General features: G+C 41.1%; 1 protein-coding gene across 1 annotated transcript in view; it reads left to right on the forward strand.

Moving 5' to 3' along the window:
• PCOLCE2 (procollagen C-endopeptidase enhancer 2) overlaps nt 1-24,011 on the forward strand; it is an 88,813-nt gene that overhangs the window by 11,694 nt on the left and 53,108 nt on the right. The window contains exon 2 of the mRNA XM_040349113.1: nt 14,099-14,207. Coding sequence (XP_040205047.1) covers nt 14,099-14,207 — 109 coding nt within the window. The remainder of the gene's footprint in view (nt 1-14,098; nt 14,208-24,011) is intronic.

Raw genomic sequence — 24,011 nt, forward strand, 5'->3', positions numbered from 1 at the left:
TCGGCTCGCCTCGCTGAATCCACAGGCACTTTTTACTTACCTTGTCCCTGGATCCAGCGATGCCACCGCGCTGTGTGAGCGAGCGGGACCTCGCTCGATTCACATAGTGCCTCCGTGTGACGCCGATCTCCGTTCCCTGCGACGTTACGACGCACGGGGACGGAGAACGGCACCAAATTCAAAAACGTAAACAAACACCTTACATACAGTATACTGTAATCTTATAGATTACAGTACTGTATGTAAAAAAAACACACCCCCCCCCTTGTCCCTAGTGGTCTGTCCTGTGTCATGCATGTCATTTTATATAATAAAAACGTTTCTTTCTGCCTGCAAACTGTTGATTGTCCATAGCAACCAAAAGTGTCCCTTTATGTCAAAAATAGTTTTAGATCAGCTAAAAAACAGCGATAATAAATTATAATCACTTGCAGAATTGTGCGATAGCGATTTGTGGGGAAATTCGTCATAAAAAAAAAAAAATAATGACAGCAACAATTCTGCAACTGAGCAAATTTCAGTGATTTTAATTTGATTACATTATTGAATAATTTTTATTATAATTATATTATTATTTGTTATAATTATTTATAATTATTTATTATATTATAATTTATAATTTTGTTTTTAAAAAAATGTCATACCCGGGATGCCTATTAGAATCTTGTTTGGTCAGATTTAAGTGAGTTATTTCTAAAAATTACAGGCCTACAGTATAAAACGCCAAATTTCCTTGCAAATAATGGTACCGCTTTCAGCATGTTTTTTCTGAAAGAATCATACCGCCAGGGAGGTTAACATCCTTCGTTGTGATGGGAGGACTTTCTGACCAACATAGAGGCTTGAAAGAAGGGAAGCGGTAGGCAAGCTGGATATTTTGCATGGAAGCGTGGGGTATATATTGTACGTTTCTGCTGCCTTTACCTTTTGGGTCTACTGAAAGTTTTGACAAGAGCTTTCGTCTCAAAGTTAATGATGGCATATACATTTTTATCATCTGCTTAGTTTTATACGCTCAGGTTTGTGACAAGTTTAGTTTAAGGATGCATTATACACAATAAAACAGTGCTTTTAAAATTCCAAATGCTGCAGCTTTGGCACATTACCCACGGATATTTAGAGCCAGATCCACGAAGCGTTTACGCTGGCGTATCTATTGATACATGGCGTAACTTCTAGTTTGCTCCGGCGTATCTTTGTTTTGTATCCACAAAACAAGATACGCCTGAAGCTGGGCTAGATCCGACTGGCGTACGTCTTAGTACGCCGTCGGATCTAAGGTGCATATTTACGCTGGCCGCTAGGTGGCGTTTCCGTCGATTTTCGTGTTGAGTATGCAAATTAGCTAGATACGGCGGTCCACGAACGTACGTCGTTTCCGTAAGGCTTTTTTCGGCATATAGTTACCCCTGCTATATGAGGCCTATCCTATGTTAGGTATGGACGTCGTTCCCGCGTCGAATTTAGAAAATTTTACGTTGTTTGCGTAAGTCGTTCGTTCACGTCGTAAGCATTGGCTTGTTGCGGGTTAATTTCGAGCATGCGCACTGGGATACCCCCACAAACGGCGCATGCGCCGTTGAGAAAAAACGTCATTTATGCCGGGTCAAGACGCCGGCCGTAAAGAAGCGCCGCGCTTCGTGGATCTGGCCCTTAGAGAATACTGAGCATACTGAAAGCTACTTTAGCTAATGAGTAGCCTCGATCTCAAGGAGTCGCAGAAGGTTGGAAGCAGCAGGCTAGCCCTTGACTTTCATATCTGATAACCTCAGGATTTGGAGCCCTTGGTCAAGATGCTATGAAGCGGCATTACTTGTGTATTTTGAAGAATACCAGTCTTGAATGGGTTTGTTCAAATCTCAATATTTAGTCTAAAACCCTTATAATTGTGTAGATTTTTGTAATAAATTGAATATTTGAACCGTTATGCCACGTACACAAGGTCAAAATTTCCGATGGAAAAAGTCTGATGGGAGCTTATCATTGGATATTCCGATCAGACTTTTTCCGTCGAAAAGCAGGTTCTCAATTTTTCTGACGGAAAAAATCATCTGTATTGAATTCCGCAGAGAAAAAAAACGCATGCTCTGAAACAATTCAACGCATGCTCAGAAGCATTGAACTTCATTTTCTCACCTCATCGTAATGTTGTACGTCACCGCGTTCTCAGAGAACTTTTGTGTGACCGTGTGTATGCAAGCTAAGCTTGAGCGGAATTCCATCTGGAAAACCATCTTTTTTCCGACAGAAATTCCGCTTGTGTGTACGCAGCATAAGGGTTTGTTCACATCATGTGCAGTGGGACTGTGCTGGGTGGCTATTCCAGCATAGTCCCACCACATGACAAGGAAAAATACATTGTCTCCTGTGTGATTGGTTCAATTCAATGTGTTGCATGCAGCACTTTTTTTCACCGCAGCGCACTGTAAAGGCAATTCACTGCCTTGCACTGCACAACCAGCAGTTCAACTTTATGAGATGTCTGTGTGATATTTCAATAAAGTTTGAAAAAAAAAAAGAAACAGTGTGATGTACTGAGATCTTGCCAGCATCGCACTCCAGCCGCTGCATTGGAATGCAGCAGTTGGTGTGACCATGCCCTTACCAAGCTTTACCTGCCTTCCTTGAAGTATACATGTAGGTCAACAGAACTTCACCTCATTTACTAAGCTCTGGGGAAAATTCCCTTGCAAAGTGCAACTTCCCTTGCTACGTGAACGGTCTATTTGCTTCTTTTTTTTCTTTAAAGCGGTGGTTCACCCTCCTTAACAACAGTGCAGCATTACATTCGGCATAGTAGCGCGAGCTACAGTATGCCTGTCTGTATTTTTTTATCTCCGTACTCACAGTGCTATTGTACATTCAAGATTCCGACTCCCGCGGGGAATGGGCGTGCCTATGGAGAGGGAGGATGATTGACGGCCGGCTCTGGCACGTCACGCTCCCCGAAGACAGCCGGAGTAGGTCTCGGCTCTTCACGGCGCCTGCGCACAGGCTATGCGCAGGCGCCGTGAAGAGCCAAGCCTATTTCGGCTATTTCCGGAGAAGCGTGACGTGCCAGGGCCGGCCGTCAATCACCTTCTCTCTCCATAGGAACGCCCATTCCCCGGAATCTTCAATGTACAATAGCACAGTGAGTACCGGGATAAAAAAATACAGACAGGCATACTGTAGCTCGCGTTACTATGCCGAATTTAATGCTAGAGGGAAAAAAAAAATTTTTTTTTTTTTTTATATAGGGTGAACCCCCGCTTTAAGAGCATAAATGGGCTAATAAACAGCCCTCTCTCCCTAGCCTCTGTCCTAATCTAAGTTACAGTATAACCCTACCCCCTCAGGTGCTTACATTTGAATGGGGGCCGTATGCCCTAATCAAATCTATTGGGAATTTATGTAAATAGTTCTTCATAATAATAGATTTGTTCATGTGTGATCAAGTCACATAAGTAAAAACATTGGAACTGTCCTATTGCTGCACTGCGTCCACCGCAATGTAGTGCTTCTGATCCATCATGTCAATTGCCCTGAGCAGTCTTGGGCTTTTACAATTGGAAAACTCTGATGCTGCCCCAGGAAACCTACAAATTATATTTTCCAATAAAAGTAAACAAGTGAACTTTTTAGAGTCTTTTATCTTAAAACCAGAGTTTAAAAAAAATTGTCCTTGGGTTACGCTCATAACCCTGGGACCTACATTTGCAACTTCAATTTTTACATGTAATTACATCCAAAATACAAGCTGTGTAGTACTTTTTCAGTGGAGCACTGAATAATGGTGAAACAAGCTTGTCCTGTTGCTTATAAAGCTGGCTGTGGAAAGTGTGAATGCTCAGTTCATATGTGCTGGTGTTCACGTTTACTAGGGAATTTCCATTGAAAGTGGTGTAAACGCTCTGGAGGGGGGGTTTCAACCGCCAAACCCCCCCCCCCCCCCCATATCTACGTCCCTGGTGTAAACTGCCTGTAGCTTCAAATGAATGACCCTTCTGGAGAAAACTGCAATCTTGCAAAGTGATGTTACAAGTTGACTCATCTTTCGAGATTGGAAAGATCTTTTGGAAGCTGCTGGTGACCTCATTTTATGTGGGAGGTGTAGGTGTATGAGAAAACATCTCCATAACCGCAACATCAGATGGATGCTATCTCCCTGTTTGTGTCTGATGGTTAACCCTGGTTACATACAGCATCTGGACTGGAAATATGTAGTACAAACCACTGCTTCTATACAGACAGGGGGTATGAACTTTGTATTAGGAGGTCTTATATGACAGGAGAGGAAGGGAATAGAGTAACATAAGGAAACACTTAAAAATCTTTTCATTCTTACACAAACCTAGAAATCACTGAAATGCCATGATTATGGGAGTTCCCAATTTGGTTTTTTAAAATAACATTCTTTAGTCTGTCAGCTGGTAAAGCAGGGCCATGATGTATGTATGGAGGGATGTAAAGATTAGTCCTGGGAGTTATCTGGGCTGCAGTGTACATGCCTATTTCATCGACACAAACAAAGAAGACTTGAGTGATTTAAGAAGGACTACAGCCAGGACAAAACTCGCTCATTAATTTAGGTGCTGTCAGTTTTTATGTACATGGTACATTTTAAAATGAGTTTCAGTGTGCGGAGACGGAATTCAGCTTTAGGGTCCTTTCACACGTGCGGACCGTTCGTCCATTTTTTCATACGTCCGTTTACGGACTGCAATGCTTTCCAATGGGATAGCGTACGTTAGCGGATGAGCATCCGCTAACGTCCGTTAACCTCCCTGGCGGTATGATTCTGTCTGGAATTACGTACCAAAAGCGGTACAATTATTTTGCAAGGAAATTTGGCGTTTTATACTGTAGGCCTGTAATTTTTAGGAATAACTCACTTAAATCTGACCAAACAAGAGTCTTGTAGGCATCCCGGGTATGATTTTTTTTTTTAAAACAAAATTATAAATTATAATATAATAAATAATTATAACAAATAATAATATAATTATAATAAAAATTATTCAATAATGTAATCAACTCAAAATCACTGAAATTTGCTCAGTTGCAGAATTGTCGCTGTCATTTTTAATTTTTTTTTTTATGACGAATTTCCCCACAAATCGCTATCGCACATTTCTGCAAGTGATTGTAATTTATTATCGCTGTTTTCTAGCTGATCTAAAACCATTTTTGACATAAAGGGACACTTTTGGACAATCTACAGTTTGCAGGCAGAAAGAACATTTTTTATTATATAAAAGTACATGTAGGGCACTGGGCAGACCACTAGGGACAAGGGGGGTGTGTATTTTTTACATACAGTACTGTAATCTATAAGATTACAGTATACTGTATGTAAAGTGTTTGTTTACTTTTTTGAATTTGGCGCCGTTCTCCGCTCCCGTGCGTTGTAACGTCGCAGGGAACGGAGATCGGCGGCACACGGGGAGACTGTGAATCGAGCGAGGAGGACCCGCTCGCTCACACAGCGGGGTGGCATCGCTGGATCCAGGGACAAGGTAAGTAACTTGCCTGTGGATCCAGCGAAAGGTAAGCCGCGCCGCTGCACACTTTGCACGTCCAGCCCGAGCGTGACTCGGGGTTACCGATCCTAGCATAAAAAATCAACCCCGAGTCACGCTCTGGTTTACCGCCAAGGGGGTTAACATCTGTCTCCGTTAAGCTCCGTTTTTTTGAACGGAAGAAAACCCTATTTTTCTTCCGTCAAAAAAACGGAACGGACGAAAAACGGATGTTAGCGGACGATCCGTTTAACATCCGATCTGCTAACATCCGTTTTTCATCAAAATATGTAATAAAAATAAAGTTCTAACAAAAAAAAAAAACAGATGAAAAACGGATGAAAAATGGATGAAAAACAGATGAAAAACGGATGAAAAAACGGATCAACTGATGATAAAAAACTGATCTAAAAACCGGTCCGCACGTGTGAAAGGACCTGTATGTTTCATCTAATATTTTGTTTACATCACTAAAAATGTTTATGGAAAATTGGCTATTTTCTGTTTCAATCATTTTCAGTCCAATAATTTTTTATAAATTTTTAGACATTTCTCTTACAAAACCAACAATCATGCAGTCCGAACTCTCTTTACAATTGCAGTTAATTGTAAATATAATTACAAACCTTCCAAAAAAATAAATAATTTAAATAACATCTTACATCTTTTTTACATCTTAGAACCAGAATCCAGTAGTATATTTGAATTATATATAGAAGGTATTAGACATATACAGTGGAACCTCGAATTACGAGCATAATCCATTCCACAAGAATGCTCGTAATCCAAAGCACTTGCATATCAAAAGGGGTTAGATGTCAATGGAAAGAAATTAATTTGTTTTGCATTGACTTCTATGGCTTGTAAGCTTGCCCCCATCACCCGAGCCGTTCTGGCTGGGGGTTAGTCAGCCAGAACAGCTTACTGAGAAAGAACAGGAAATGAGAAATTCAGACAAAGAAAACAAACAAAAAAAACTGTTAGAAGGGAAATTGAAGGAAAAGGTAAGTAAACCAACAATGCACTAGCTTAAAGGAACCTATTTAGAAAATAAAAAACAAACCTTTACAATCCCTTTAACTAAAAAAAAAGAGACGTTACAATCACTTTAACTAAATGAAACAAAAAAAAATAAGGAAGAGGTGGAGACTGACTGACTGGTGTTTCTTATACTAGAGGGCACCAGCCCCCTGGGTAATTATGGTAATTGGCCAGCTATTATATTGTTTATGGTTGTCTGAAATTATATGTAAGGTTTATTGTTTAAGGTATGGCGCTGAATGTGTTTTTCGATTTCAATAGTTTTTACGAATAACTTTTGTAAGAGAAGCAACACATGATATACCTATAGGTGCTTTTTTTTCTAAGGAATCTTGTTTGGATTCCTTGGTTAGTAATACATATACAATATTTGCATATTCACTTTGGAATTAAGTCGTTTAAAGGTTTATTAGGTCAACAAAAGTTGACCTAATAAACTACAAAAGTTCTTTAAATCCAGAATACTGGATTTAAACAGACGCTCTAATGTAAAAAGTGCCCTGTCCCTTTAAATGTCGAACAAAATGATAAATCAATACCAATAACTGAAAGCCTTTTCAAAGCATGGACATAATTCATAAAGGTGAATAATCAATGACATTTTTTTATTTTGTACTTGTCATCGACTATGTGAATCAATACCCATAATTGATACAGTTGCAAAAGAAACATCATTTTCAATACAAATTAAGTACTATAAAAATGTCATATCAATAAAAATAAATGGATACAAAAAATGTCATATTAAATATAAATAAAGTCCATATAGTGATGACATCCAAGGTGCCTTTCAAGTGCTCAGTGCTCAAAAAATATATAAAAGTGCTCCAGTGCTATGGTCTCACCTCCCTCTCTCCCTCATGGGAAGGATTAATCTCATTAAAATGAAATGACTTCCCTCTATACTATACATACTTCATCATGTCCCGCTGTGGATCCCAAGGAAATATTTTAGACAGTTTGAATCTGCAAGGCTGTTCCTATTGGGTGCAAAGATGCCCAGGCTTAGGCTGATACTCTTATAGGCTTCATAAAAGGGTGGGCTCAGAGCGCAGGGCATTTTTTGAAGCCTGTTAGAGCCTCTTGCTATAATCAGGTGCTTAAAAAAAAAAACACCCACCCCACATTGGAATCCATAGTCCAGTGCCCTGATATGTAGATAAGGGGCCGGACACATGGATAGGGTAGGCAGCGCTCATTCGCCCTCTATGGATGGGCCGCCACTGATATTGCACAAGGCTTCGTATGAACCAAGATATGCTGTCTCTAGAACCACAGCAGGGTTTGTTTCATCTGCTGTCAACCAGTTGTGTGCCTGGGTAAGCAAAGCAGCAATCTAATAAGCAAATAAATCAGGGCAAGACAACCCACCCTGCGTACATGGTCTTTGTAGAATTGGCAGCCTAAACCTGGGCTGCTTTGCACCCCATAGGAACGAGGCTATTGCAGATTCAAACTGTCTACAATATTTCCTGGGAATTCACAGTGGGGCATGAAGAAGTATGTATTGTATAGAAGGTAGTCATTTAATTTTAATCTTTAATCTTGAGGGAGAGAGGGAGGTGAAACCATAGTACTGAAGCACTTTATTTTTTATTTTTTGAGCACTTGAAAGGCACCTTGGATGTCGTCACTATATGGACTATATTTATGTTTAATATGACATTTTTTGTATCTATTTTTATTGATATGACATTTTTATAGTACTTAATTTGTATTGAAAATTGTGTTTCTTTTGCAACTGTACCAATTATGGGTATTAATTCACATAGACGATGACAAGTACAAAATACAATTTTTTTCACTGATTATTCACCTTTATGAATTATGTCCATGCTTTGAAAAGGCTTTCAGTTATTGGTATTGATTTATCATTTTATTCGACATTTAAAGGGACAGGGCACTTTTTACATTAGAGCTTCTGTTTATTTCCAGTATTCAGGATTTGTAAGTTGGAGCAGTCTGATATCTATATTAACTGATCGCAAGGTTTTCATTATAGAAAAAAAATGCTTACTAAAGTTCTGCTATGGGGAGTTTTATAAAAGATTTCTCTCCACCAATCAGGAGGCAGGAGGAAGCTTGAGGAGCGGACACCGGTGTAACAGCACTGGTGAACGGAGTGAACCACAACTGCGGTTAGCAAGGATTTCAATGCGCTTCTTTATGTGACAACCAGGAGTTTGGGGGATCTCTACATCATCTCTCTGTCATATAAAGAAAGGCGTTAAGCTACTAAGGATGGACGCATTACATCATGCGACCAGAGCTTAGCATTTAAAATTATAGTATGCACTAAAAGATTGCAATGCACAATTGTACGCTAGTGATTATGAGTATTACATAGCGTTGTGCATTAGACGACTAAGGGAGAAGATAGAGAATACGTCAACCCTAAGCATAGAAGGTTTAGGCGAACATGTTCCGCAACTTAGGGCATAGGCCCATTTACAAGTAGCACTTATGTCAGCACGTAGTAAATAAGCGTTGTTGAGACAACTACTAGTTGCATAAGAGTAGCAATAGTAGAACGAAGTATCTATTTAATATTAATGCCTTTATAGGCAGTGGGGAGCTGCAGTGCATTGGCACTGATTCCAGTAAAGCGCCGTTAGCGGCGCACTTCCGCGTTCCAGGCTGGAACGCATCACGGCGCCCGGCGATGATGTCATTGCGCGAGCGCCGCATGTGCTTCAGCATGGAACGCACTACAGCGATAAAAGCGCCAGGTACCATAGGAAGTAACAGGCGCGCGGAGCGTCTGTTACAACAGGAGCCCCTGCTGCCCCTACTCCAGGAGAGGACACCACAGCCCCGCCACACAAGCCTGGGGGGGGTGCTGTTTTAGAGCTTTGCCGCTGGGGGGGTGCTGTTTGTTTGCTGCCCCCCCCCAAAAGAAGAACTCACCAGCTGCCACTGCGCAATATAATATATAGAGGCTCCTCAACCACCTTCCATGAAATCTGTTGTAAAGGCATGGCAATCCCAACACCGATTGTCCTCTCATAATTTCTCACCCCATACACCGCTGTGGCTCAACCCCTCCCTCAAACAATTCTCTTTGATCCCAGATCCTAATATATAGGCTTCTAAAGGGATAAAATACCTCAGACAAATTTGTTCAGGGGTGTTCTTCAGATCCTCTCTCTCTCTCTCTCTCTCTAACTCGTACCTGTTCTGTAATCCAGCTGCATCATGCATTTCAGTTGCAACTTCGCAATCAACCAGTATCTTTTACAGGAAACCCTAGATAAACCTCTCTCCACCATTTATAAGGACCTTTAGCCCACTATACACGATGGTCTTGATAAGCTTCTGTCCTGTTGGCGTGTGGAGGTCCCGGAGCTGGACTCGGAGGACTGGGAAGATGTTTGTGAATATCCCATACTGCACCTAGTTTCAGGCAGGGATAGGTAAATACAATTTAAAATTCTTCATAGAATCTAACTTACTCCCCAATGAATATATAAGACTTTCCTCTCACACTCATCTACATGCTGGCTCTGTTCAGAAGACCCTGCCACGTTTTTACATGTATTTTGCGATTCCCCGGGTATTAGACTATTAAACTTTTTTGGACTGAAATTTCTTGATGTATTTGTTCTGTTACTACCATTTTGTTACCCTTGTCTATTAATGTTTGTATATTAGGTCTGGTCCATCTATTAGCTACCTCCAGGACCATGAGAATGTTGATAGGCCTGCTATTATTGTATGCTTGTAAGTCTATATTCCTTAAATGGAAATCTCCTCAGGCCCCTACTTTAGACTTCTGGAAGTCCGTTGTTAATAAAATGATACCATTGTACAAATTCACATATGAATCTAGAGTTTTCCCTAATACATTTTCTAAGGTATGTTGGGCCATCTGGACGGAGTACAGGGATACTGTTGTCTCAACAGTAGTTCCCCCTTAATTAATTCTGACTTGCTCCTTTTTATCTTATACTAATTTAGCTTGGTATACTGTGGGAGAGTTGTGTCCTGACTTATGCTTGGAGTACATCAGCAGTTTTGGGACAGGTTTCCTTAGGTTGGTTGCTAATTACCTAATTTGTGTGCTTGAAAGCCTGGGTATACCGAATAGGCTCTGTTTTGTAAACCTTACCTTATTTTTTTATTTAATAAAAATAATTTACAAAAAAAAAGGGCTCCAGTGCTAAAGGTGCTTCTCAAATGTTAAAGGCCTCTTACCAGACTACAGAGATTACTCTCACCATCAGACCTTCCAATAACTTTTTAACCCCCATCCTTAACATACAGCAGCGGTGTCCCCACAACAGGAATGCACGTCTTAGGCCCTGTACACACGACCGGTTCATCCGATGAGATGTTTTCATCGGTCCACCACTGAAGTGGCCTGATGGTCTGATGTGTGTACACACCATCAGTTCAAAAACCGATCGTGTCAGAACGCGGTGACGTAAAACACACGACGTGCTGAAAAAAACAAAATTCAATGCTTCCAAGCATGCGTCGACTTGATTCTGAGCATGCGCGGGTTTTGAACCGATGCTTTTGTGTACTAACCATCGGTTTGGCCCGATCTGTCAGCGGTCCATCGGTTTGATTTTAAAGCAAGTTTTAAAATTTTGGTCCGAAGGACAAAAGACCGATGGGCCATACACACGGTCGGTTTGGACCGATGAAAATGAACCTCGGTCCATTCTCATCGGTTTTGACCGGTCGTGTGTACGCGGCCTTAGCCTCTACTTGAATCAACCCTATCCAGCATGGATATACAGTATATTAAGCATAAAAAGGGAAAAGCCTCATAATGCATTACTGTAAAAGATTTTTTTTTTTTTTAATTGATGGGTAATTGCACTTACATGTAGATGAAATGTACAAGTGGTTTACACAACCAAAAGTACAGCCGTGGGTCCATCTGATATGGCTGTGCGTGTTGACATAACAGCTCTAGCTCCACCCGACACGTTTCTATGTAATATGGGTCCTCTGGGATTGGAGACTTTGCCTAGCCTACATGGTTCATAAGGGAAGGTTTATTCCAACTGGATGACACCCTTGACATAAATCACCTCCTGGTTTCTTATACCCTTGTATCCCTGCAAGAGATTTCAGTCTCACCATGGACATTTCATGTGCTTCTACAACAGGAGGAATGTCAGTCTACCATAATTTCTTTATAATGTCTTTAACTACGACAAGTAGTCAAATCTGGGAATGTTGATGCAGCTATGTCACCATCAGCGGTATAATTACTAAGAGATATAAAAATCAGCTGCCATTTATCCAGACATGAATTATCAGGCTTTTGACTTAAAAAGGAACCCTTTGTGCAAGAACATTTGGGGTCTTTTATGGCTGAGCTCCTGAAGATGCTTGGATGTCATGTGAAGCTGTGGCCTTAAATTATATTTTGTGCCAAGGGTTTATAACTATTCTAATCTGGAGTTCTGACGTATTGTACTAAATGCTTGTTCCAGATCAGTGATTTAAAGTATTGCCACCCTGAAGAGTTTAACAGCTAGCAACTATTATTTCAAAGAAGGTCAATGCATGCAGTATGCATATTTAATTCAGCACAAAACTTTTTTGAACAGAGTACAGGAAGGGTACTGTATCTTTTCCAGGTTTTTATTACCTCTGTAACCTGCAGCGTGTCAATGAGGGCAGAAACAAGCAACAAAACACCTTTTTAATGTAGTTTGGGAAAGGGTTAGAACTTATGTTCTAATAAAACCTGTTCCTGGTATTAGAAATTTGATGAGAGGCCTCCCTAGTCCCCACAGTGTCACTGGTAGCAAAAAAAAAATCTGCCAAGGTTCCCCAGTCTATTAAAAATGTAAACAATGATTTGGTTGGAGTTGGACTCTCACGGTCTGGAGTCAGGCTTAGAGGCCAGTAGCTATAGTAGTGGTGCATCACCCACCGACAAGCCAGACAGGTATACAAGAAGGTCACTCTGGCTGATAATATGGGTTCCCCTAAGGTGCAGAGTCTACGTAGTAACCAGTATTCACCAGCGCTCCTCATACTGGAGATAACTTTTGCTGCATGTTAGTACCAGATCGCCCCTCCAGGAGGTGAGAATGCCGGGGTCCAGTAGCAGATATAGCAGGTAGGGATCAAGCAGAAGCGTAGTCAGGAAACAAGCCAAAATGTCAGTAACAAATGGTTGCAGGTTGGGATTAAGCAGAAGTGTAGTCAAGGAACAAGCCAAAGGTTGGTAACAAATGGCAGCAAAGATACGGACAGCAGCAGGAAAAATAGAGATATTGGCTGGAGGGAGAACAATAATCTGGCAAACAGAAAGTGCAGATATATGGCCTAAATCAGGAAGTTCATGGGGGAGGTCAAGGTTCAAACAAGTTTTAGAGCAAGATCATTCAAGGAATTGCCCAAATAACTGTCTAGCATTCCAGGTGGCTCAGCAAGCAGAGTCATTGTAATTCCAGGCCCTGACATGGACATTACTGAATGCGTTTCTTTGTGTTCGATTTATTGGAACTGCCAAGCACACCAAATAATTTGAACTTCATTGATCCTAAAATAGGTAAAGATGTCCTAGAGGCCCATAAATTGTATTATGTTTACAGGTCTTGATCTGGCTGTCAATTTATACAACAGTTTACTAGAAGTTTATGGTCAGATTTCATATACACATGTACATTTTGCATTCATTTGACTGAAGGAAACCTAAGACCAATATGCCTGGGTTTTATTAGATCCCAAGTGGCTGTGTTTTTTATGTCTGACATCCTACGCTGTGTACAATGACATATGGTCACATTGACAGCTCTTCTTGCTCCTACTAAGACAGAAAACTGAGCTCAAATCATACGTGAATCAAGCTACCCAGTTTTTCCCGTGAAGTGAGATGATTAAATGTTTATATAAACTTGCCAAGTTTGTCAGCCTTTGCGCAATAAAATATCCAATATCTGCCTATTCTCCAAAGACCGTTCAGAGCCAAAGCAAACTTGACAGTTTATGCTGACCTGATCTGTCTTTCTTCACATGGATTTCAGTGATATTTTTTATTTAAAGAACATTATCTATACATCTAAAGTAATGCCTCATGACATACCTGAATTCTAGGGTTGTTAACATGTAAGTGGCTAAACACCATTTTATAAAATTCATCCAAAGCTACAGATTATGTTTGTCTGACTCATTTGTTTTAAATTCTTCATCACTCTAATACATTTATTGGCTGATTCCCACATCAGTCAATATAGTGTATGGCTGCGTATATCATAGATGTGTAGTAGTCGCCTCTGCTATGCAGTACAGATGTTGATTTTTGGCATACTGGGTATAGAGCGGTAGAATGTACAATGGGCAAAGTGCAGTAATAGTTTCCATTACACAGACTTATGTAAACAGTTGTAAAATGTGAAATCTGACTTGCTGCTATAGATGGTGCATTAATACGTTGGCATTGCCCTTTTAATGTATTAAATTAGCCAATGTGTTCTCTATTGTTTTCTCACCACAAAAGGGGTATTATTGCACGTAACGCTTTACTTTTCTCTGTCAATGCTAGGTACTTTAATTTCTTGAACTCAATTACATTTTCTTCCGTACAGGCATCATTTTTCCTGTGGTGGAAATCTAACCGGAGAAAGTGGTCTACTGGGAAGTGAAGGATTTCCTGGAGTTTACCCACCTAATAGCAAGTGTACATGGAGGATTACGGTACGTGGTCACCCCTTCTTTTGTATGCTGTATCAGTTTGTAGAATGTTCAGACAAAACATTTTTTCTTAGCTTTAGATTGTGGAAAGTTTAAATATCGGTCAGCCTTTTACTGCTCTCAGGGGCTCTATTAAGAGATTTGTCCCCATTTTCTGTCCTGTGACAATGTTTTACCAGACAGAGTGTGAGAGACTCTCAAATAACACATACTGAAATTAAAATGCTCTTCTTTAGTAGAAGGAAAGGCTAGAACCCCCATCAGATTTTTATTTTTGTCTTGTCCCTGTTTCATATTTCCCCCTACTTCCTGTCAGTTGAAACTGTTGTCAATGGGACAGAAAGTGAGCAATAAAAAATGGATGGAGGATCTTTATACTAAACTTGGTTAGACTTAAACTTTAGGTTTTAAACTAACACTGTCAGAACAGTTAAAGCAGAACATCAAGCAAATCTCCCACTCTACAAGACTCTGTTCCGACCGCATCTTGACTATGCCGTCCAATCCTGGGCACCAGTCTTTAAAGCGGGGGTTCACCCTGTTAAAAAAAAAAAAAAAGTTTTTTTTTATTAGACCATTAAATTCGGCATCGTAGCGCGAGCTACGGTATGCCGGTCTTACATTTTTTATGCCCGTACTCACTGTGCTATCGATGATTGAAGAATCCGGGGAATGGGCGTTCCTATGGTGAGAGAAGGTGATTGACGGCCGGCCCTGGCACGTCACGCTTCTCCGGAAATAGCCGAAATAGGCTTGGCTATTCACGGCGCCTGCGCATAGCCTGTGCGCAGGCGCCGTGAATAGCCGAGACCTACTCCGGCTGTCTTCGGGGAGCGTGACGTGCCAGAGCCGGGCGTCAATCATCCTCCCTCTCCATAGGCACGCCCATTCCCCGCGGGAGTCGGATTCTTCAATGAGCGATAGAACAGTGAGTACGGGGATTAAAAATTTAAGACCGGCATACCGTAGCTCGCGCTACGATGCCGAATTTAATGGTCTAATGATGGAAAGGAGGGTGAACTACCGCTTTAAGAAGGATGTGCTGGAACTGGAGAGCGTCCAGAGAAGGGCAACAATGCTATGGGAACGTTTGACCATTCTGACTCTGTGCAGGCCAGTCAAGTTTCTCCACCCCAGACTCGCTCATCCATGTCTTTATGGACCTTGCTTATCCCAAAGCTTATCTCTGGTGACTCCAAGGCTAAATATTTCTGAATGGAGCTGTAGCATGGGGGCTTCAACAGCTGGGGGCTTCAAAAACAACAGTTCTGCAGGTTTTGTTTCCCATGGCTGTAGGTGGATTTGGAAATCATGGAGATGAATTCGAGGAGCTATAATCTCATCAGTGCAGAGTAGAATGCAGGTTAGATGTGTTTTGCACCTGTCATGACCAGGCCAAGTCCTCAAAAGCAAAATAGTTTGTTTCAAGCTTAGCCTAGGCTAAAGATCACATAGGGGTCTCTTTATAAAAAACACACTGTATGAATGCCTCAGCATTTATATAGATATTGGCCCGGATTCAGATACATTGGAGTATCTATCGGCGGGGCGTAACGTATCTCAGATACGTTACGCCGCCGTAAATTTGGGCGCAAGTTCCGTATTCAGAAAGAACTTGCGCCCTAAGTTACGGCGGCGTAATGTATGAGGTCCGACGTAAGCCCACCTAATTCAAATCTGGATGATGTGGGCGTGTTTTACTTAAATTTCATGTGACCCCGCGTATTTTATGATTTTTACGAACGGCGCATGCACTGTTCGTGAAAGAATCCCAGTGCGCATGCTCGAGATTACGCCGCAAATCGTCATTGCTTTAGACGTGAACGTAACTTACGTACAGCCCTATTCGCGAACGACTTACGCAAACGACGTAAGATTTTCAAAATTCGACGCAGGAACGACGTCCATACTTAACATAGGATACCCCTCATATAGCAGGGGTAACTTTACGCCGGAAAAAGCCTAACGTAAACGACGTAAAAAAATACGCCGGGCGGACGTACGTTTCTGAATCGGCGAATCTACCTAATTTGCATATTTGACACGGAAATCTATGGAAGCGCCACCTAGCGGCCAGTGTAAATATGCAGGATAAGATACGACGGTGTAAGAGCCTTACGCCGGCCGTATCTTAGTAAAATTCTGGCGTATCTTGCTTTCTGAATACAGAAAGAAGATAAGCCGGCGCTTCGTAGCACTTACGCGGCATATCAATAGATACGCCGGCGTAAAGGCTATCTGAATCCGGGCCTCTGTAAATAATCCCGTAATGTGCTTAATCTCTGTATTGCCTGTTATCCACAGCAACCTCTAGTGGTCATAATGCAGTATATTCCTAATTGCGGTATTTCAGGAAAGTGCTTCATTATGGCCTCTAGATGGAGCTGACAATTATAGAAAATGTTAGAGACCTTATGGGAACTATTTGTGGCAGCATTGGGAATGCAGAGGCACTTTCATAACAATTTTTTTTATAAATAGGCCCCATCATCTTTGGCAAGCACAAGCATTATGGGTATCTATGTCATTAAAGACTACTGTTATTTTAATCAGACAGGCCTTGTCTGCTATATATGTAGTAAGGTAAATGGATAAAAAAATACATACTCACCATGCAGCACTTGTACATTTAAAGAACAAATATGGCTGTATTTGTATAACTGTTGATAAGACTTTATACATTAAGCTATGGTAATCTCTTTTACTTGCTTATAAATTAAACAAATAAATAATAAGACTATAGTTTCAATTTGACTCCATTGCCTGTGATTTTCCAGGTCTTTAAGAATAGACGCATTGGTTGCAATGACCTGTTATAACTGTGAAATGAATAGTATCTCTCTTGTAATGAGATGGGAATGTTTCCAGACATGTAGATTAGTCACAGTTGGTTACTGGGATACCACTGACTCAAATATCCATAAGTCATAAGTGGCTGAAATGACTACAGATTCCATGCATAGCTAGATGTCTGCATTTGCTGTCCCCAATTATATGTTAATATGGTTCTAATATGAGCTCATGAGTCACTACAGTAGATAATGTTGGTGTTCAGTATTTCTCTAGCTTATTTGTCCTAAGAGGTGTATATAGACCTGTATATAATGGTAACCAGACTCCATATTTTTGTTTTACCTTTTGTTTTGGTCTAGTAAAAAAATAAAATGATACATGTCTGAAATTTTCAATTTTTTAGGCCTTTTTTAGTTTTTATGAAGGTGTTTGACTTTTCAGCTAGATCACAAAGTTCATAGCTGTGGGTGACCCAAGAGCTCGCCTGGGGAACTAGCAATTAGACTGGCTAGAAGAGTTGAAGGGCTAGGCCACCCAGAACTAAAGGATTAAAACATCAAACAATTTCTTAAATCCTTCAATTACTATTATAGTCTTTGCTCTTAATTTCCTTTACACGACTGCCGTGGCCTCTATGAGGGGTTATTCTCCCTGTTGGATTTTTTATTTATCTTATTTAAAAAAAAATGCACCAGAATAGCTGGAACATGCACTCGGAGATGGAAAAATCCAAAACTTTCAGTTGGAGGGGAAAATAACTTGAATATTGGGAAGGAAATCTCACGGTTACAACATGTTTAAGGAGCTGGAGGATGACTCGGTCCACCATGTTCCATTTATGATAACCATGGGGTAGAATGGAGCTGTAATAAAGCCTTCCTCAGCATGGTGCTGAGAACTTGACCTGAGAACAGTTGGATCATTTCTGTCACCTCTAAAGTCTAAAAACAAAGTTAGCAATGCTGCCTGCAGAGATTACCACTGTGTAATGTTGATTCTCTTATCTCTTGCCAGAGCTGTGCTATTAATCTTTATGGGGTGTGATAATCCTCAAAATACAACTGTTTGGAGGTGTGGAAATTTGAAGGAGAAAAGGGACAAAATGTACAGGTTTGCTACTACAGTAAACAGTACAAGGGGAAGCTGTGATACTGTATGCAAACTTATCATTGACCTAAACTAGATACAATTGAGCAAATTCAAGCTGTTACAATCTATATGCTGTAACCCACAGCTAGCAATGAGACATTGGCTATGTGTCTGGGCAAATGGAACTATTGAATCAGAAGCTAAAGTTTGATTAGTGGGATGTTACTGTTATCAATATTTTTTTAACAATATAGTACATGCTAACATAGTAGGGTTGGCCCCATATCCTCCTCCAGTCCCCCTCCGTTCTGCTGCTGTCTCCCTCCCTCCATGTCCCCCTCCATGCTGCTCTCTCCCTCCGTGTCCCCCTCCATGCTGCTCTCTCCCTCCGTGTCCCCCTCCATGCTGCTCTCTCCCTCCGTGTCCCCCTCCATGCTGCTCTCTCCCTCCGTGTCACCTCCATGCTGCTCTCTCCCTCCGTGTCCCCCTCCATGCTGCCGTCCCCCTCCGTGCTACTCCTCCACCCCCTCGATCTGTCAGGATCGAGAGCGTAGTTAGGAGCCAGTAAATCTGGCTCCTTACTGTTCGGAATGTACAGAGTCAGTGATCACTGACTCTGTCCATTCACATAACTGAAACATTGTAAACTGTGTTTACAATGTTTCAGTTTATGAATGGAGAGGAGCCGCTGTCTTCTCTCCATTAATTTTCAGCACAGCTGAGGCTGCTGAGAAAGGACTGGGGAATCTGTGTCCCTAGTCCTATTCCCTGTCTCAAAGGGGAAATGTTAAGGGCCTGTTAAGACCCCTGGTATCTCACCTAAGCCCCCGACAGGGCTGATAAAAAAATTGCAATAAATAATAAATCCCCCCCCCCCCTAAGAAAAAAGAAAGCATTGTAAAAAAAACTAAAATTACATTAAATAAATTCTAAAACATAAAAAAAATTGTAAAAAAAATAAAAATAAACTACTGACACATGTGCCACTGTCACATGAGATTACTTGAAAAAAAGTATCGGTACTTGTACTCGGTCTTAAAAAAGTGGTATCGGTACAACCCTATAACATAGTTATAGTTTTAAATACTACTTTTTAAAACCCCTAACTAACTGTGCAGCACGGTATAAATGTGTTGTAGACTGCTCATATTTTTTTCATTAGCCTCACTGGAAATGTTGAAAGGTATGTCTGTGTGAAGTATGCACAACATTCTACATCTGTGAACGGCCTCCTTGGCTGATAGTATGCTGATTCATTCTTCTTTGTGGTTCAGAGTATTGCTCTCACAGGGGTCCCACACCATGCAGATCTGCTTAACGTTTTCCTGAATATCTGTTTTGTATCTGGAATCAATCCCATTCTATTTACAGCTCCAGTGTTCTGATAAAGAAATGCAACATCTAAGTTGGAAAACCACACAGTAGTTCTTCATTTAGGCAAATCCTTGTCCCATTATCAGACAACTTTTACTTAAGCGCTGCAAATTAGCCTTTTTTATAAGAAATATAGATAAAAGGCAAGATGAACCTTATTGCATTTCTGAGAATTGTTTATGTCAAAAATGGGCTACACCACACTCAACAGTGAATAATTGTGTGTCTTTTATCTCTACTTCCTTTGTATTGGCATGTTGAAGGAAGAGACAGCAGATGGTGAATCTGACATGCATATTTTCAGTGTGCTTACTACAACTGGAAAGAAAATGTTCATAACTCAAATCCTATGGGGTATAGTATGCTATTGAGTAAACACAATAAAGTAATATATTTATGTAGCACAACCCCCGTAGTAGCTGCTGGTTTAGATTTTGTCTTGCACGTTACCTCAACATTTGTCGTCTAGGGGAAGAAAGTCTGAGGCCCGTACACACGTCCGAGAAACTCGACAGGCAAAACACATCGTTTTGCTCGTCGAGTTCTTTGTGAAGCTGCCGAGGATCTCGGCGAGCCAAGTTTCCCCATTGACTAACGAGGAAATAGAGAACATGTTCTCTATTTGGCTCGACGAGTTCCTCGTCGGTTTCCTCGGCCAAAAGTGTACACACGACCGGGTTTCTCGGCAAAATACGGCTCCCATCGAGTTTCTGGCTGAATTCTGCCGAGAAACTCGGTCGTGTGTACGGGGCCTGAAAGAACTCCAATGTCCACACAAGATGTAAAACCTCTAGCTGTCAGGTTTTTTTCTTTTGCTCAAAACTTGTGAAGAAGTTAGAAGGATGAAGGGGCAAGAGAAGGTTCAGGTACACGGTACAGATCACTGAGGAAAACCCCTAAACTCCAAAGTCATTCACCACTCCCTCTTGAGTGGGTATTGCTCACCCTGATAGACCCCTCTCAAGTGTCCTAGCAGCCAGAATGATGCACGAACCAGTTCGATAACAGTCTCTGCCACAGACTGATTAAGAACAAATTGAACAGTCCGGAATCCTCTGCCACAGGATGTAATACCCGAACTTCCAGCCGTACAGTTAAAGAGCCTTTAAGCCGACCCGGCGAACTGTAGGACAAATTGAGTTGTGGATCCATCCTTAATAAGGTCAGCAGGCCTATCCCGAGACATAAGCCTTCCGCTTGGTCCCCTTCCACGGCAGGTCCTCCCCTAGTTTCCTTTATTAAGTATAGCTTCCTTCACTTAGATGGACAGCTTGGGATCCCTCTTGATTCATAGGCCCTAGTTAGCATAACTGGGCTTAGGCACTGCCCTGACGGGTTAGTATTTGGCGCATTATAAATCTATTAAATCAATCAATCAATCTTAGTGATAGAGATGCAGCCTCAGGCCAACGTGGTCCCGGGGCTGGAAATCACGCAACACATACCTCGTGCCAGGAGGGCTACGAGGCGAAGGACCCCAAAACATGGCATCTGCCCCTTAAGTACCCCTTCCCGGCATGCACAGCGGGGTACCACTCCCACTGGGCTGTTCCCGAGGAAAGATGCTCAATGATCTACGGCTTGTTCCAACACTGGTCTGTGGGAATATGCTACCAGACACAGCCACTGCCAGTACAGAGGCTAATTTAGTATAAATCATACAGTCTGAGCCACATTATCGGCACCCACTAAATTTAACATAGCGCCCAGTCATTTGGGTGCAGGGTGCTGCATTTATATTTATTATAGCTTAGCAGCTAAAACCTGTATCTACATATATCCTGGCCATACAGAAGTGGTAAAACTTTGCTGGACCTGCTTCTTATATAAACAGCTGGCAGCAAGAGGGAAAGTGGACCCTACATAGTTATCAGAGCAACTGCTTCCTACTAGGCACCCTACTTCTGCTTTGCCACATGTTGTAATGCCACCTTCAAATTCTTGAGCTTTATAATACCCAAGACTCAAACAAAATTCAACTGAAAAAAGGGCTACATTAGGTAGCATAATACGGCATGAGGCCCAGATAGCTATGCTTAACATGTCTTATGAAGCAACAGAACAGAGGTTATGGAGGGGATAGGATTGGAGTTTATCAGTTAGAAAATGAAGAGTCATTGCTTTGATAGCATGCTATAATCATTTCATGTTGCCTTAGCGCAGCAATGGAAAGTGGTATTACTTTGCTGAGAACTTTCTTGGCAGCAGTGAGAATATGCTAGACCCAGCCAACTATCCATATTCTGCATTTTATGAAATGGGGTAATGACTCCTGGTTCATTTTAAAAAAAAAAGAGATTAAACTCACAAAGAATATGACCAGATAATAGCAGTCCAAAACATATTTAGAAACCATCTGGGGGTTTTAATGACTTTAAAGGTTCTGTACTAGAGGCAACAGTAACACAATTAGGAAGTATAAAAATACAAATTTTATTAGTCACAATTTGTTGACAAAATAACTACTACAGTAAAATCTTGGTTTGAGAGTAACTTGATTTGAGAAATGTTTTAATACATTGCCTTGATATACAAGTGATGTCTTGATATAAGAATAGCGTCATGTCACAACTGAGTATAAAAAAGAAGAGAGGAGCCTCTAAGTGTAGCAAAATGGTTACATTTAATGAAGGTACAACATTTAGCAACTTATTGCTACACTTAGAGGTGTCTCTCTTCTCTTTTATACCCTGTAAAAAAAAAATGCTTTGATATACAAGTGCTTTAGATTACAAGCATGTTTCTGGAATGAATTATGCTGGCAAACCAAGGTTTCACTGTAGTTGTATTGACATGCTTCTGCAATTTTCCCAAGTATCATAAAATAATGCAATATCCCATGCTAAAAAGACTTATACATAGTCCATTTAGTGATTTTATTGCGCATTCCTCAAATTCAAGTCTGGACCGCTGTTTCTTCAGGGGCCGAATGCAATACTATCTAGAATATTAATAAAACAATAGTTATACCTACACATATATGAACCCAAACATCCACTCCACTTAAGACCAACCATGCATATTGCCACACTATTATATACAATAGCCTGCAAAAACCCTATCCATCCTACACTCGTACTTCCACTCCACTTTGACCAAACAGCTACCATCCACTGTCCCCCCCCCCCCCCCCCCCCCGCACAGGCATACCAAACCAAAGCTCCAACTAATATATGGCAACTTTGCCCCCTTATATAACATGAAACAGTCTCAAAGCCACAAAGTAAATCCCCTTGCATATAGCAAAAATATGTATTCCAATTATAAGTCCAAAGAGCATACCCAATAGTGCAAGTTGTTCAATGCTGGCTCCCCATCACATACTGCTGCCACTGCCTTCCCCCGGCATGTTCGTCCTGCCCAGGAGGACAATATAGGTGGATGGATGTTGGTATGAATGGTTGGAGGCAATGGTAGTAATGGATGTCTGGGTGTTTGTTGCATGTTAGTGGGTTGCATCTATGCACGACTGAGTAGTGTTTTAGTGTGATTAGATAGGTATTTGTATGATCTAAGCAGGTGTAGGTTGGGTTGTGAGTGTTGTTTGATTTGACATATATGGGATTGTTTGGTGTGGTCAAGTTTCTTTTATATGTGATGTGAATGTGTTCTAGGTGGGAATTACAAGGATTCTTGCAATAGCTTCTCATTATTAGTATATATGAATAGCTTCATATTATATCATTTCATTTGCAGTTATGTTGTTGGTTGGTGTCCATCCTGTTTTGGCCACAGTCTCCTCCCTGTGTGGTCCAATGCCTTGATGGCATCCCTGCCCATTTGTGGCTAGGGGTTTGTTTGGGCCATCTGGTGGTGTGGGATATTAACTATACCCAAAGTGTATTTAATGTTGGAAGTTGCCAGTTGACTAAACACTTAAAATTTCCTTTGATTATACATGTGAAATATGTGTATGAATTTCTATTGTTTTATTATTTTTCTATTATTAATATTAATATTCTATTAATATTCTATTTATCAATATTCTAAATATTATAGTATTTAGTCCCAATGGAATTTTTTTCCTTCGGAAATTCCGACGGACTTTGGCCTTGTACACACGATCAATCCAAGCCTGATGAAAACGGACTGAAGTTCAGTTTCATCGGTCCAAACCAACCGTGTGTACGCCCCATCGGTCTGTAGTCCTTCAGTCCAGAAACAGAGAACTTGCTTTAAAATTGGAATGATGGACGCCTGACCGATAGGTCAAAACCGATGGTTAGTACGCAAAAGCATCGTTTCCAAACCCGGGCATGCTCAGAATCAAGTCAATGCATGCTTGGAAGTGTCACCACGTTGGACTCGATCGGTTTTTGAACTGATGGTGTGTAGGCACATCGGTGAACCGATGAAACTGAACTTCAGTCCGTTTTCATCAGTTTGGACTGATCGTGTGTACAGGGCCTTAGAAAGTTCTCTTTTTTTTCAATCGGAAATTCCGTTCGTCTGTATGGAACTCCGACGGAGAAAAAAGCATGCATGCTCAGAATCGAGTCGACGCATGCTCAGAAGCATTGAACTTAATTTTTCTCTGCTCGTCGTAGTGTT

This window comes from Rana temporaria, chromosome 4 (assembly GCF_905171775.1).
Source record: "Rana temporaria chromosome 4, aRanTem1.1, whole genome shotgun sequence".
Classification (NCBI taxonomy): domain Eukaryota; kingdom Metazoa; phylum Chordata; class Amphibia; order Anura; family Ranidae; genus Rana; species Rana temporaria.